A 14336-nucleotide genomic window follows, 5' to 3' on the forward strand; every position below is an offset into this window, starting at 1 on the left:
CTCTCTGCTATGGCCTGGGGAAGCAATAAAGATGGCCCAAGTCCTTGGGCCCCTGCACCCACGGGGGGGACCTGGAATAAGCTCCTGGCTCTGGATCAGCACAGCTCTGGCCGTTGCAGCCAATTGGGGAGTGAACCAGTGGATTGAAGACCTCTCTCTCTGTCTGCTTCTGACTTTCAAATAAATAAATCTTTAAAAAAACAAAAACAAAAACACCTGGCACCCTAATGGGATGCCGGCACTGCAGGGAAGCCGCTTAAGCCGCTAAGCCACAACGCTGGCCACTGAATCGGCATCTCGAGGGCCAGTAACTTCTCCGATGTCACCTTTCCGTCTTTGAGTGAGGACTGAAGCCTCCCCACACAGTTTTGTAAGAATTATTTAAAATAGTGTCCGTAAAAGCGTGCCTTCTACCACCTCGGAGACACTTTGGCGAACTCCGGGTTCTCTCCAGTCTCGGCGCACCACGATGCAGGACGCTTTCAAGCACCACCACAAACGCCTGACTGTCCTTTAGTCCGCTCCGCGCTGACTGGGCTTCCATCGGAGGCAAGAGTAGCTGAAGAGAAAGCTCTGATTACAGACAAGAAAACCGAGGGCCTCCAGAACCGACTAGCGCGCGCAAGCCTACGCGCAGGCGCAATCCCGCGCCTTTCCTCCTGGGGAGGGCACGTGCGTCGACGCGCCCACGCCGGGCGCGCTGACGTTTGCAGCGCATGCGCCGTCAGCCGCAGTTTGCAGTTGCGCAGTGTGCGTCTCGGGCTGCGGCGCTCGCTAGGCAGGAAAAGGGCGGAGATTCCGGCTGACCGAAGTAGGCGCGCTCACCTGCGGCCGAGGGATAACTTCTCTGAACGGGTTCTCGAGCTCTGCTGAGTCACCGGGGAGGATACCAAAGAGAGAGCGTTTTCGTTCCGTTTACGAACGCGTCACTCTTGTGATTAGTGACTGTGTCATGCCGAACTCGCGGCCCAGGCCCCGCCGGGGCGCCCGGGGTGGCACCGGGGCAGCCGGCCGGGACGAGCTCGTGTCGCGGTCTCTGCAGAGCGCTGAGCACTGTCTGGGCGCCCAGGACTTCGGCACCGCCTATGCCCATTACCTCCTCGTGCTCAGCCTGGCGCCGGAGCTGAAAGAGGACGTGAAGGTAAGGGCCCGTCTTCATCTAAACTGTTGCCGGAAGTTCCATTAAAAAGAAACACCTGTGTGTGTGTGTGTGTGCGCGTGTACGCGCGTGGAAGAGGGTTGGGTCCGTCGCAGGTGGGTGCTGTTCATATTTAGTGTTCGCTTTTGCCTTCTGCCGTTTGTGCACGCACGGGGAAAGCTCTCAGAAGCTCCTGTGGGCTCCGCTTTCTCTTGGTGTCTGTCATCTTCCTGCTTCGCTCTACCACCCTGTCAAGCCTCAGTCATCCGCCGCCAGTGTGGCAGTAGGCTCATTACTAGGCTCTCTCCTGCAGTCTGCCTCAACGCAGCCAGCTTTTCACGGCAGACGTCCAATTGCACTTCCAAAGGCCCTCGAATTGCCAGTAAGGCCTTGGCTGATTCCCCCCTCTGCCCCAAATCGAATTTGAGCATGCCCTTTGTCCCCCGTAAGAGCCTTTGCATGTGTGTCTGCTGTGTGTAGAAAGGATGGTGTGGGTCTCTGTAGTTGGGTAAATTTTGTTACTCGTCTAAACTCACCGTCACTTGTTGATGCGTTCATTAAGCTTCAATGATTGGGTGATTTTTGACAGCTATTCCGTAACAGGAGTGTACTTTTTTTTTTTCCTTCCCAAGGGATTCTGGAACCTGAATTTCGAAAAATGATTTAGGTTCACTTTCAGCTTTTCACCGCCACTTACAGTTGCTTTATTTAACCCAGTGTTTCTCCATGGCTGCACTGTTGCAGTTTTGCATGGGTTACCTCTTTGTCTTGGATGTTTAGCAGTGTCCTTGACTTCTACTCACACTAGATGTAGGCAGCTCTGACTGTTTGTAGTTCCTATAAATTTAGTGTAAGTTTTGTAACCAGCTGTCCTACTCCAGGTGGAGATGATATGTTGATGATTGCTCCTGTATGTAGGTAGTGTTATGAGGATCCTTCAAAAAGAAAAATGGATTTAAAAGTCTATTTTGGGACACTGGCATTGTGGCATGGGGGGGTTATAATCAGGGACAGTACCTCTCTTGATGATATGTTTAGTGTGTATCAAAAGCTCATTTAGGGGCTAGCATTGTGGCGCAGCTGCCGCCTGTGATGCCAACATCCCATAATGCAGTGGGCTTGAATTCTGGCTGCTCTGTTTCCAATCCAACTCCCTGCTAATGGTGCCTGGGAAGGCAGCAGAATGGCCCAGATATTTGGGCCGCTGCCACCCACATGGGAGACTCAGATGGAGTTCAAGGCTCCTGGCTTCAGCTTGACTCTGCCCTGGCTATTGTGCCCATTTGGGGAGTGAACCAATGGAATGAAGATCTCTCATTCTGTCTGTGTGTCTGTCTGTATCTCTGTCACTCTGCCTTTCTCGTGAATAGTATATAGAAGTTCAGCTAGGGGCTGGTGTTGTGTAACGGTTTAAGACACTGCTGGGAATGCTCACATCCCATTTCAGAGTACCTGGGATTGAGCCCTCCGCTCCTCTGGTTCTGATCCAGCTTCCTGCTAATGTGCCTGGGAGGTAGCAAATGATGGCTGAAGTACTTGAGTTTTTGTCACCCTTGTGGGACACCTGGGTGGAATTCCAGTCTCCTGGCTTCAGCCTAGTAGCCCAGTCCCTGCTGTTGCAGGCATTCGAGAGTGCAACAGCAGATGGAAGATTACTCACTGTTTCTCACCTCCAGCCCCTATGCTACCAATCACTCTGCCTTTCAAATAAATAAATTAATAAATAAAACTTTTATTTAAAGACATTTAAAATTCATACTGTCATGATTGACAGAGTTCAATAACCTCTGTTTTCTGCTGAACAAAGTGTGTTTCTTTGCAGAAGTCTCATTTCCTGCTACTCCTTCTGTTCCCCACCCCCACACTCCAGTCACACCAAGCTACTTACCTGTAGAGCCCATGATCCATTTCATGTAATCTCTTGTTTTTCTCTCCACCTTAGAACCTCCTTCCTTATTCTTGTCACTCTAGTAGACTTTCCAGTGATTCAGTTGCAGGGGTTAAGATGACTTAAAATATTTGCATGGTGAAGTTGGATTGTCTAAAGTAATCCCATTTTCCACAATCTTGCAGGATGGAGAATACCTGGAGGGAGATGAGATTGGAGCTGGGGTGACAGTGAGGAGGCTACTGTAGTTCAGCAAGTGATTACAAAGGCCAGATTAGGTTGTTAACAATGGGGATGGAGAAGAGGCAGCAGTTTTATAAATTTTTTTTAAGATTTATTTATTTTTATGTGAAAGAGAGGGAGAAAGAGATATCCTGTATCCACTGGTTCTCAGCCCTGCAATGACCAGGGCTGGACCAGGCTGAAGTGAGGAGTCAGAAACTCCACCTGGGTCTCCTGTGTGGGTGGCGGCCCAAGCATTTGAGCAATCTTCTGTTTTGCTACACCATTAGCAGGGGGCTGGATCAGAGGTGGAGTAGCCAGGACATAAACCAGCACCAACATGAGATGCTCGCATCTCAGGTGGTACCTTTACCTACTATGTGACACCGCTGACCTCATTAAGATTTAAGAGGGTTTGCTGGATTTGAAACATTGAATGTGGAGTTAGAGTAGCATTAAAAGGTGACTTTGTGCTTTGAGGCTGAGTGGTATCTCAACCTTATATCCTGTGTAAGAAGAGTATGATAGTTCACTTTAGAACATTGTGAATTTTTTTAAAGATTTATTTATTTGAAAGACTGAGTTACACAGAGAGTTAGAGCCAGAGCGAGAGCGAGAGAGAGAGAGAGGTCTTTAATCTGCTGGTTCACTTCCCAAATGGCCACAGCAGCCGAAGCTTCGCCGATCTGAAGCAAGGAGCCAGGAGCTGCTTCTGGGTCTCCCATGTGGGTGCAGGGGCCCAAAGACTTGGGCCATCTTCCACTGCCTTCCCAGGCCATAGCAGAGAGCTGAATCGGAAGTAGAGTAGCCAGGACTTGAACTGGTGCCCATATAGGATGCTGGCGCTGCAGTACGGGGCTTTAACCCGCTGCACCACAGCGCCAGCCCCAAACATTCTGAATTTTTCAGTTGTTTGTTAAATTTCTCACTACAGGATCTCTATGAGGATAAGAACATGATTTGTGTTGTTCCTCATTATATGATAGCCCCAGTTCTTCGCACATTGATTGTTCAGGAAATATTTGCATTGAACTATATTTGGTATGGCTGGTTGAGGTGACTGAGGTTTAGAGGATACTGTCCTGATTAGAGATGTAAATGTAGCATCCATGAACTCATTGGTGATAGTTAATGCATTGGTGATGGATGAGAGGTAAAGAGGGCCAAAGACATACTACTAAAATATAGGAGTGCACAAAAAACGAGGTAGGCAGAGAATCCAGAGAGTGATGCGATATGGAGATGAGAAGGGAAGGAATTTACAAGGTGGCTAAACTGTCTAATTCTGACATTATTCACATGTATGTTAAAAATTCATTTCTGCATTTATGTTTAATCAGCAAACAGCAACCTAAAACTGAGTGATTTTTAAGTGATTGTTCAGTAATAGTTAAGTTCCTTTCTCTGGGATCTTCAACTAACATTGTATGTTCTTTGATCTTTTATGTTAATTGACTGACTAATTTCTTTTCTTGTTTGTAAAGGAAACTTTTCAGTACACACTCTTCAGATGGGCCGAAGAGCTTCATGCTCTCAGTCGAATACAAGACTTACTTGGTTGCTATGAGCAGGCCTTGGAACTTTTTCCTGATGATGAAGTGATTTGCAATAGTATGGGGGAGCATCTCTTCAGGTTTGTAGATTTCAGTATTACTTGTTGAGAATTATTCTGTATCATTCTGGATTTAAGAATAAATTATATAGTAATTTGGGCAGGAAAAGTTTTTACAAAGAACTGTTAGTTATAACAGGATCAGAGTAATAAGGGATTGGTGAGTAAGAAATAAGAAATCAGAAGAATGTGGGAATAACAGATATGTATTAATCAGCAGTTTTTATATTATCTAATATGATTCATGATAGCCACTGTCCTTGGAGCCGAGTTAGACTACCCAGGGAAGAGTTCCCCCCAACTGGACTGAGATTGAAGCCTTCCTGGGGGTATGGTTCATAGGATGGCAGAGAATTTACTGTGGTGCCTTATTAGGAGCTTGTAAAACTTTTCTCTGAAACTTGGTTGAATTTGCTTTTTATGTTGCTAGAGAAAGCCTCATGGGAAGGCATCTCAAAAGAAGTACTCCATTATAGAACAGGAAGAAGCACCTGGCTCCTGGCTTTGGATCGGCGCAGCACTGGCTGTAGCGACTGGGGAGTGAACCAGTGGAAGGAAGACCTTTTTCTCTGTTGCTGTCTCTCTCACTGTCTGTAACTTTACGTGTCAAATAAAAAAAAAATATGTATATATTTAAAAAAAGAAGTATTGCATTATAAAATTATTCAGTAAGCCAGTGGTTCTAGGGGGAGCTTCTGACCATTGGATACTACTGATTGCCTTGTACTTCAGGAAGCCTGGGGCTGGGGAAGTACGGGCACACTGCCACTAGGAAGTGAGATCCTTCCTCCTGCCATGGCTTTCCAGCACTTTTTAATGACAAAACCTACCCTTGTGTTAACTGGTGGAAAAATATTAAAGGGCCAGATATTTTTGTCATAGAGCAAATTAAAAAAGAGTTAATTCGGCAGTAAGGGGAAAATGATTGTGTTGGGGGTTTCCAAGACATGTCTGTCTCTGTCTCTCTCTTCTAAAGATTTATTTATTTATTTGAAAGGCAGAATTAAAGAGGGAGGGAAAGACAGAGAAATCTTCCTTCTGCTGGTTCATTCCCCAAATAGCTGCAACAGCCAGAGCTGGACCCACCTGATACCAGGAACCAAGAGCTTCTTTTGGGTCTCTTGTGTGGGTGACAAGGGTCCAAGGACTTGAGCCATCTTCCACTGTTTTCCCAGGCACATTGGCAGGGAACTGGATTGGAAGTAGAGAGCTGCGACTTGAACTGGAGCCCATTTGGGATGCTGGCATTACAGATGGCAACTTTACCCTCTGTGCCACCACTCCGGCCCCCCAAGACCACTCTCGGTTCTGCTCATTTGCTAAGAAGGCTCACAGGACTCAGCAGATAGTTAATTAAAGCTCTGATTTATTGCAATGAAAGGAAATGAAGCAAAAAGAAAAAGTGCAAAGTCTGAAGGAAACCAGGCAGAAGACTCACAAGGTCTTCTTTCAATGAAATTACACAGGGTATACTCCTCCCAGCAAAGAGTCATGGTAACACATGTGAAATGTTGCCACCCTGGGATGCTCATTACAGCTCAGTGCTTCCTTCCGTTGGTTCACCCCCCAAATGTCCTAACCCTAACCCTAACCCTAACGTGCTGCGCCAATCTGAAGCCAGCAGCCAGGTGCTTCCTCCTGGTCTCCCATATGGGTGCAGAGCCCAAGCACTTGGGCCATCCTCCACTGCCTTCCCGGGCCACAGCAGAGAGCTGGACTGGAAGAGGAGCAACCGGGGCTAGAACCGGCGCCCATATGGGATACCAGCACCGCAGGCAGAAGATTAACCAAGTGAGCCACGGTGCCTGCCGCATGGCTTTTTTTTTTTTTTTTTTAAGGTTTATTTATTTATATGAAAGGCAAGAGTTACAGAGAGGCAGAGGGAGAGGCAGAAGTAGAGAGAGAGAGGTTCTGAATCCGCTTGTTTACTCACCAGATGGCTGCAGTTCCTGGAGCTGGGCTGATTCAAAGCCAGGAGCCCAGAGATGCTTCTGTGGGTGCAAGGGCCCAAGGACTTGTCCCATGCTCTGCTGCTTTCCCAAGCCATTAGCAGGGAACTGGATTGAAATTGGAGCAGTGGGGACTTAAAGTTGTGTCCATATGGGATGCTGGCACTGTAGGCGGTGGCTTTAGCAGCTACGCCATGGTGCTGGCCCTGATGTTCTTGCTTTATTGGAGGATCTCTACTTTACGTCAATATAATTTATATCAGACTTAGGTTATTATACTTGTTAATGACCTGAGATACATAAATGTAGTAGGGATTCAGAAAAGAAAGAAGTCGTCAGGATTGCAGTCCTCACAGAAGTTTCCTGAAGGAGAGAGTACTTGGGCTGGGCAGGATTTGGGTCTGGTAAGTAGGCCAGGTAAGTAGCATGAACAGAGGCACTGTAATTGGTAGCATGTGGTCAAATACCTTTTGTCTTTGTCATTTTTTACTCTAGGATGGGCTTTAGAGATGAAGCAGCTGGGTATTTTCATAAAGCAGTGAAGCTCAACCCTGATTTCAATGATGCCAAGGAAAATTTTTATCGTGTTGCAAACTGGTTGGTGGAACGCTGGCATTTTATCATGCTTAACGACACCAAGAGGAATATGGTGTATAACGCAGCAATCCAGAAGGCTGTTACTTCAGGGTCCAAAAGTGTTTTGGACATTGGAGCAGGAACTGGAATACTAAGGTTTGTTGTATTTGTGTTTTAATTATATATATGCATACATATGTATGATAATGTGAATTAAAGATTTTGCCAGATATAGAAATTTAAATACTGGAATTTAGAAATCTTATAATCTTGTTAGGGTTATTCATGCAATTATTTCATTTTTCATTATATTTTTTACTTGTCAGGATGTAGAAATACTAAGAAAAACTTTGGATTATTATTGAAGTTTTAAATAATGAATTTTAAGAATTTTTTTAATTAACATTCTGGTGAGTCTCATCCAGGTTAAATCTGTTTTAGTGTCCTTCATGCCAATTATGTCTTTTTTTCTTTTTGTTCTTGATTTGCTCTTTTAAAAATTTTTATTTATTTGAGAGTTACACACATACACACCTCATGCACTTAAATACATATGCACACATAGATAAAGAGAGAGAGCTCCTCTGTGCTTTTTCAGTTATCTGAGTCCCGGATGCTCACAGTTACTGAGGCTGAAGCTGGGAAACCAGCTAGGAGCCAGGAGCACAATCCAGACTTTCCAGTGGGTGGCAGGAACCCAATTACCTGAGCTATCACATCACACCTACCTCTTAGGGTTTGCATTGGCAGGAGGCTGGAGTCAAGGACTTGAACTGGGAATCAAACCTAGGCATCTTAACCAGTGAGCAAAATACCTGCTCCCAATTGTGTTGTCTTAATGCAGTGGATGTCATGATTTATTGTATGATTTATTTCTATACAAGTGTATTTTTTTAAATATAGAACAAGTAATGGTTGTGTTAAAGACAATTAAAATGAAAATATACAGTAGATTATTTTTTCTTGATGTACGACTTTTTTCCTCCTTGTAGCATGTTTGCTAAAAAGGCTGGAGCACACTCTGTGTATGCCTGTGAGTTATCCAAGACCATGTATGAACTTGCCTGTGATGTAGTAGCAGCAAACAAGATGGATGCAGGGATCAAACTGTTACATATGAAGTCACTTGACATAGAGATTCCAAAACACATTCCTGAAAGGTATTACAATGTAAACTAATTTTAATGTTTAATTTTTAAAAGGTAAAACAGTGAATTATAAAGTACATTTCTACTGTAGATAACAAGAAATACTTATGAAACTATCTTCTAATTACATAAATAAGATTGCTAGTAATCACAAAAGGAATTCAAGGAAAGTAGAAATTATTTTGTCTTTGAATTAAACTTGTCTAAAAGAAAGAATGTACAAAGAGTAGAGCTGTGTGGACTAGGCACCTTTGTGTATTCACAGCTAAGTAGTAGTGAAGTAATAGATAAGCAAGAGAAGAGACAAGGTAGGCACAGTCAGTGTGTAAGAGACAAGCTCGGGTCCTGGGTGAGGGTCACTGGATTTTTGAGAAGGAAGATCCTAACCTTCATTAAATGTTATTTGTAGATCAAGAAAAATGAGAACTGAGAAAGAGAGTTACTTTTGATAAGTAGGGAATCATTGATGACAGAATATGTTTATAGAGTGTTAGAAGTGCACTTACATGGCTTCAGGAAAGGAGATTGGGAATGGTAATGGTAAGAACTACCATTAAGGATTTATGTTTATAAGCACGAGGAGGCAGTAGTGCCAAGTGAAGGCCGTTCCTCCAACCCTCAAACCAAAGAGAAGGAGCCAGTAGAGAACAAAGGGGTGTGAGGAAAGTTTTAGTCAAATTCTAAAGATTTAGGGGTAGAGATTCAAAATGGAGTATATTAGAAAATTTTGTATATGAGCTATTTTTATAAAATACTCTTCCTTTCTTCTCTCAGCTTTGATATCTGTGTGTAATAGCATAACACTTTACTTACATATATCTTTAAAAAATCATTCTATAGAGTGTCCCTAGTTGTAACAGAAACTGTCGATGCAGGTTTATTTGGAGAAGGAATTGTGGAGAGTTTGATTCATGCATGGGAGCATTTACTTTTGCAACCAAAGGTAAGGTAGCAGTATGAAAACTTAAATTTGATTGAGAATTTATTTTATACATATATAACATGTGTTATATATAAACTTGTGTGTCCAAATGAGGTATTTAAGCAAAAATTGGGGTTTCTTTGTGGAGGGACTGCCTGCAGTTGTTGAGTAGCAGTGAGAAGAGGCAGCACTTGTCTCATTTCACAGCCTTCTTGCTTGCAGTTTTGGCAGATTGTCAAAAAGGTAGTGCTGACTGGCTTGTTAGGGTTTTACAGCACCTGTGGTACCCAGGCTACTAACTGGACGGGACTCACTTATCATTGCCAAGTTATATTTTTTCACTGATATTTCTACTGTAGCCCACAAATCATAGATTTGATATATATAATAGCCATTGTGAATAAAAGGATTTTAACATGTTTACAGAAAATGATTTGGATTCAAAAAGCTAGTTAGTATTTGAAAAGAACAGCCATTTATTTTCATGTAGGTAATTATGATTTTAGTTTCTTAGTCATACCCCAAAGGCTTTTGTTGTGCAAACTAGCTTCTTTCCCTCCCTGTTCTCCTTCCTTTCTTCTTCCTTTCTGTTCTTCCTTCCTTAGTATTTATATTATAAAGTAAAAAAAAAAATTACAAATATGAGAATATATATACAAAGCAGGGACACTACTTGTTAAAGAAAAAGATCCTGCCTTATTTTAAAGTCCTTTCTTATTTTCATTGTTTGTCATTCTATACACATATTTGTATAAAAGTAATAACATTTTGATTATTATTTTTTTAGATCAAAGGTGAAAATGGTAATTGCGAAAAGTATGGGAAAGTTATACCAGCAAGTGCTGTAATATTTGGGATAGCAGTAGAGTGTGCAGAGATAAGAAGACATCATAGGTAAGTACATAAATAGTAAATATTAAAAAACAGTATAAGGAAAATACTGTACTTTAAAGGTTACTTAGTGAATATTTATTTAGGTAAGGACTTGTAGTTTTCTGACCTTTCAATTTATAGTATTTATGGGGCCGGTTTCGTGGTGTAGTAGGTTAAGGTACTGCCTGCAATGCTGGCCTCCCCTGTGGGCAGTTGTTCATGTCCTGGCTGCTTAGCACAAGATGGCCCAGGTGGTGTGGGCCCTGCTATCCATGTGTAAGACCTGGAAGAAGCTCTTGGCTCGTAGTTTTGGACTGACCCAGCACTGGCTGTTGTGGCCATCTGGGAGTGAACCAGATGAAAGATCTCTCTTTGTGTCTCTCCCTCTCTCTAACTATTTGAAATAAATCTTTTTAAAAAATTATGATATGTGTATATGATATGATTTCAAAAAGTTCATAGAAAATGAAATTAAAAGATAAATTTATTTTGGTGTATTTTTGAAACCCATGCATATCTTGTTTTCATAGTTTACATTTTCCATTAACTTTCTCATCTATGTGTACATGGGCTTAAAAATTTTTTCCACCAAAATAATATTATCTTTTAATTCCATTTTCCATGAACTTTTTGAAGTATTCTTGCGTGTGTATGTGAGAGAGAGAAGACAAAACATTAAAAAAATTTGGTGAATCTGGTTAAAGTTTGTGGAAATTATAATTTCCTGGAAACTTGTCTCTATATTTGAAATCATTTTCAAAATTAATTTGTTAATTTATTTGAAAGGCAGAGAGAGAGGGGGGGGTGATATCAGTTGATCTCACCAAATGTGTGTAATAGCTGGAATTGGGTCATGCCAAAGCCAGGAGCTTGAAGTTTATGATGGTTTTCCACCTTGGTAGCAGGGATTAAAGTACAAAGCCATCACCTGCTGCCTCCCAGCATGTGCATTAGCAGGAAGTTGGATCAGAAATTGAATTTGGACTTGAACCCAGGCTCCAATATGGCATGTGGGTATCTCAAGTGACATCATAACTGCTGTGCCAAACACCCACCTTCATTAGAAAAAAAAATTTGAAAGTCAGAGTTAGAGAGAAGGAGAGAGGTCTTCCACCTACTGGTTCACACCCCAGATGACTCCAGTAGCTAGGGCTGAGCAAGGCCAAAGCCGGGATCCGTGAGCTTCATTTGGGTCTCCCATGTGGTTGGCAGGGTCCCAAGCACATGGGCCATCTTCTGCAGCTTTTCCCAGGCCATTCCAGGGAGCTGGATCAGAAGTGGAGCAACTGAGACATGAACTGGTGTCCATATAGGATAACAGCATCACAGGCAGCAGGTTTACTACTATGCTGTAATCCCTTCCCCATCCCCCACCTCCATTTTTAAAACTAAAAAGTTAACGGCAGATTTTTAATATCTATATCCATATCCATTTGAGCAATATTTGTATCTATTACACACATAAATACAAAGAAAAAGGTATGGAAAGATAGATATCAAGTTAATTTTAATGGTGAAGAAATGGGAACAAGGAGTACTATGAAAATGGACTTTGACAATAAGTTCATACTCATTTATAATAACTTGAAGCTATCACATTTCTTGTTTCTTTTTTTTTTTCTAAGATTTATTTTTATTTGAAAGAGTTACAGAGAGAGAGGTAAAGTCAGAGAGAGGTCTTTCATCCAGTGGTTCACTCCCCAAATAGCCACAACGGCTGGAGCTGGGCTGATTCAAAGCCAGGATCCAGGAGCTTCTTCTGGGTCTCCCACGTGGGTACAAGGGCCCAAAGATGTGGGCCATCTTCTGCTTTCCCAGGCCATAGCAGAGAGCTGGGTTGGAAGTGGAGTAGCTGGGACTTGAACCAGCACCCATATGAGATGCTGGCACTGTAGGCGGCGGTTCTACCTGCAATGCCACAGTGCTGGTCCCAGCTTTCTTCATACTTAGTGCTGAATAGTGTTCCACTGAGTAAATTTACCACAGTGCGTTTATCCATTTTATCCATTTTATGCTGATGGACATTTAGGTTTGTGTCTTTTTTTTTTTTTTTAAACTATTGGAAATAGTGCAACTATAAACATTGTGAAATTCACTTCTGGTGATACTGTATATGAATTTATGTTTACTGTGTTCACAGAAGTGGAAATGCAACACACTGTGTGATCCCTTTATTAAAAGTAAATGTGGAATAGATGTTGAGCTTGAGTAGGTGTTACTAAGCAGTCTTCCAATGTGATCTTACTAGTTTTATACTTCCACCAATAGTGTATCTGACTTATCTTTGCCAACATTTGGTATTTTCCCCATTGTGGTGTAGCGTACAATGTGGTTCTTTTTTTTTTTTTTAAATTTCACTGATATCAAAGAATTTTAATGTTGCAGATGAAGTATTTAGGGTAAAGGGGACAGAATCAAGACTATTTAAAACATTCATGTAGGGAGCCGGTGCTGTGGTGTAGCGGGTAAAGCCCTTGACTACAGTGCCGGCATCCCATATGCGCGCCAGTTTGAGACCCGGCTGCTGCACTTCCAATCCAGCTCTCTGTAATGGCCTGGGAAAGCAGTGGAAGATGGCCCAAGTCCTTGGGCCTCTGTACCCGCATGGGAAGACCTGGAGGAAGCTCCTGGCTCCTGGCTTCAGATTGGTGCAGCTCCGGTCATCAGGGCCGACTGGGGAGTGAACCAGCAGATAGAAGACCTCTCTCTCTTTCTCTGCCTCTACCTCTCTGTGTAACTCTGACTTTCAGATAAATAAATCTTTAAAAAAAAAAAAAATCATGTAATGGTACAGTTTCTCAGATGATAACATGCTTGCTCTTAGATTCATATTTAACACATTTTTATATCCAAGATGCAGACATACTAATATATAGAAGATATCTATATGACAAAAGTTATTTCATGTAATTTATATGTGTTTCATAGCCTTCTAATATAAGTGATACCCATTTGTATCATCTAAAAGCACTATTTAAGAAAATTTTTGTGGACTTTTTGTGTGATGACTTAACAAAAAATGAAGTTTAATATTTAGTTCTGTGGAAAAACAAGTGTTTAGGTGTTATACATTTTTTCCCAAAATTATCTGTGAGCCAGGTTACACTGAAATATTATCTATTATCAGGATATTGAGCACTTCTGTATTAACACTGAGGTATATTTGTTCATATTTATATTAAGGTGACAAAGTGGAAGTTCTGTAATTTAATAAGGTTCATAAGTTAGGACAGTAAAAAATGCCTTTTGACCTTTTATTTTTTTAAATAATTAATTAATTTGACAAGCAGAGTTACAGACAGTGAGAGAGAGAGACAGAGCAAGGTCTTCAATCCGATGGTTCACCCCCTAACTGGCTCCCTAAATGGCCGCAATGGCTGGAGCTACGCCAGTCTGAAGCTAGGAGCCAGGTGCCTCCGCCTGGTCTCCCATGCGGGTGCAGGGGCCCAAGCACTTGGGCCATCCTCCACTGCTTTCCTGGCCACAGCAGAGAGCTGGACTGGAAGAGGAGCAACTGGGACTAGAAGCGGCACCCATATGGGATGCTGACTCCTCAGGCAGAGGATTAACCTAGTGTGCCACAGCGCTGGCCACATGATCTTTGTTGTTTTAACCACTTGATATTCTGGGTGTCTTCCTTCCTTTAAGATAATAAATACCAGGTCGTTGACTAATTTGATGTTAGTCATATAATGCTGGTAACACTCAAATGGGTTTAAAATATAAATATCTGTGGTTTAGCACATTGTTTTGGGATAAGATTATCCCTTCAATATATAATAGATGCAAGTACATACAACTGGGTGATAGGAGGGAACTATTTTCATTATGGGAATGATGGAGAAAGGGACAGATCCTTTTCTAAGAGGAACAGATCACATTAATAAATAATTCCCTTACAAACTTGTGATCTGGGGCTGAGTGTCACAGGAATTTTCAAATAGTATTAAATAGCCTTACTTTTCTCTCTTTAACAGCTAGATACTAAATTTACCCAATTTAATAACT

The 14336-nt window shown here is 42.3% G+C and overlaps 1 protein-coding gene across 1 annotated transcript in view; it reads left to right on the forward strand.

The window, feature by feature from the left end:
• The first annotated feature begins 756 nt into the window (after nt 1-756).
• Nucleotides 757-14336, forward strand: part of PRMT9 (protein arginine methyltransferase 9) — a 38976-nt gene continuing 25396 nt past the window's right edge. The window contains exons 1-6 of the mRNA XM_062199521.1: nt 757-1141; nt 4733-4881; nt 7305-7541; nt 8378-8545; nt 9374-9476; nt 10243-10349. Of these exons, the coding sequence (XP_062055505.1) occupies nt 953-1141; nt 4733-4881; nt 7305-7541; nt 8378-8545; nt 9374-9476; nt 10243-10349 (953 nt within the window). The 5' untranslated portion in view covers nt 757-952. The remainder of the gene's footprint in view (nt 1142-4732; nt 4882-7304; nt 7542-8377; nt 8546-9373; nt 9477-10242; nt 10350-14336) is intronic.

The sequence above is a fragment of the Lepus europaeus genome, chromosome 8, assembly GCF_033115175.1.
Source record: "Lepus europaeus isolate LE1 chromosome 8, mLepTim1.pri, whole genome shotgun sequence".
Taxonomy (NCBI): Eukaryota; Metazoa; Chordata; class Mammalia; order Lagomorpha; family Leporidae; genus Lepus; species Lepus europaeus.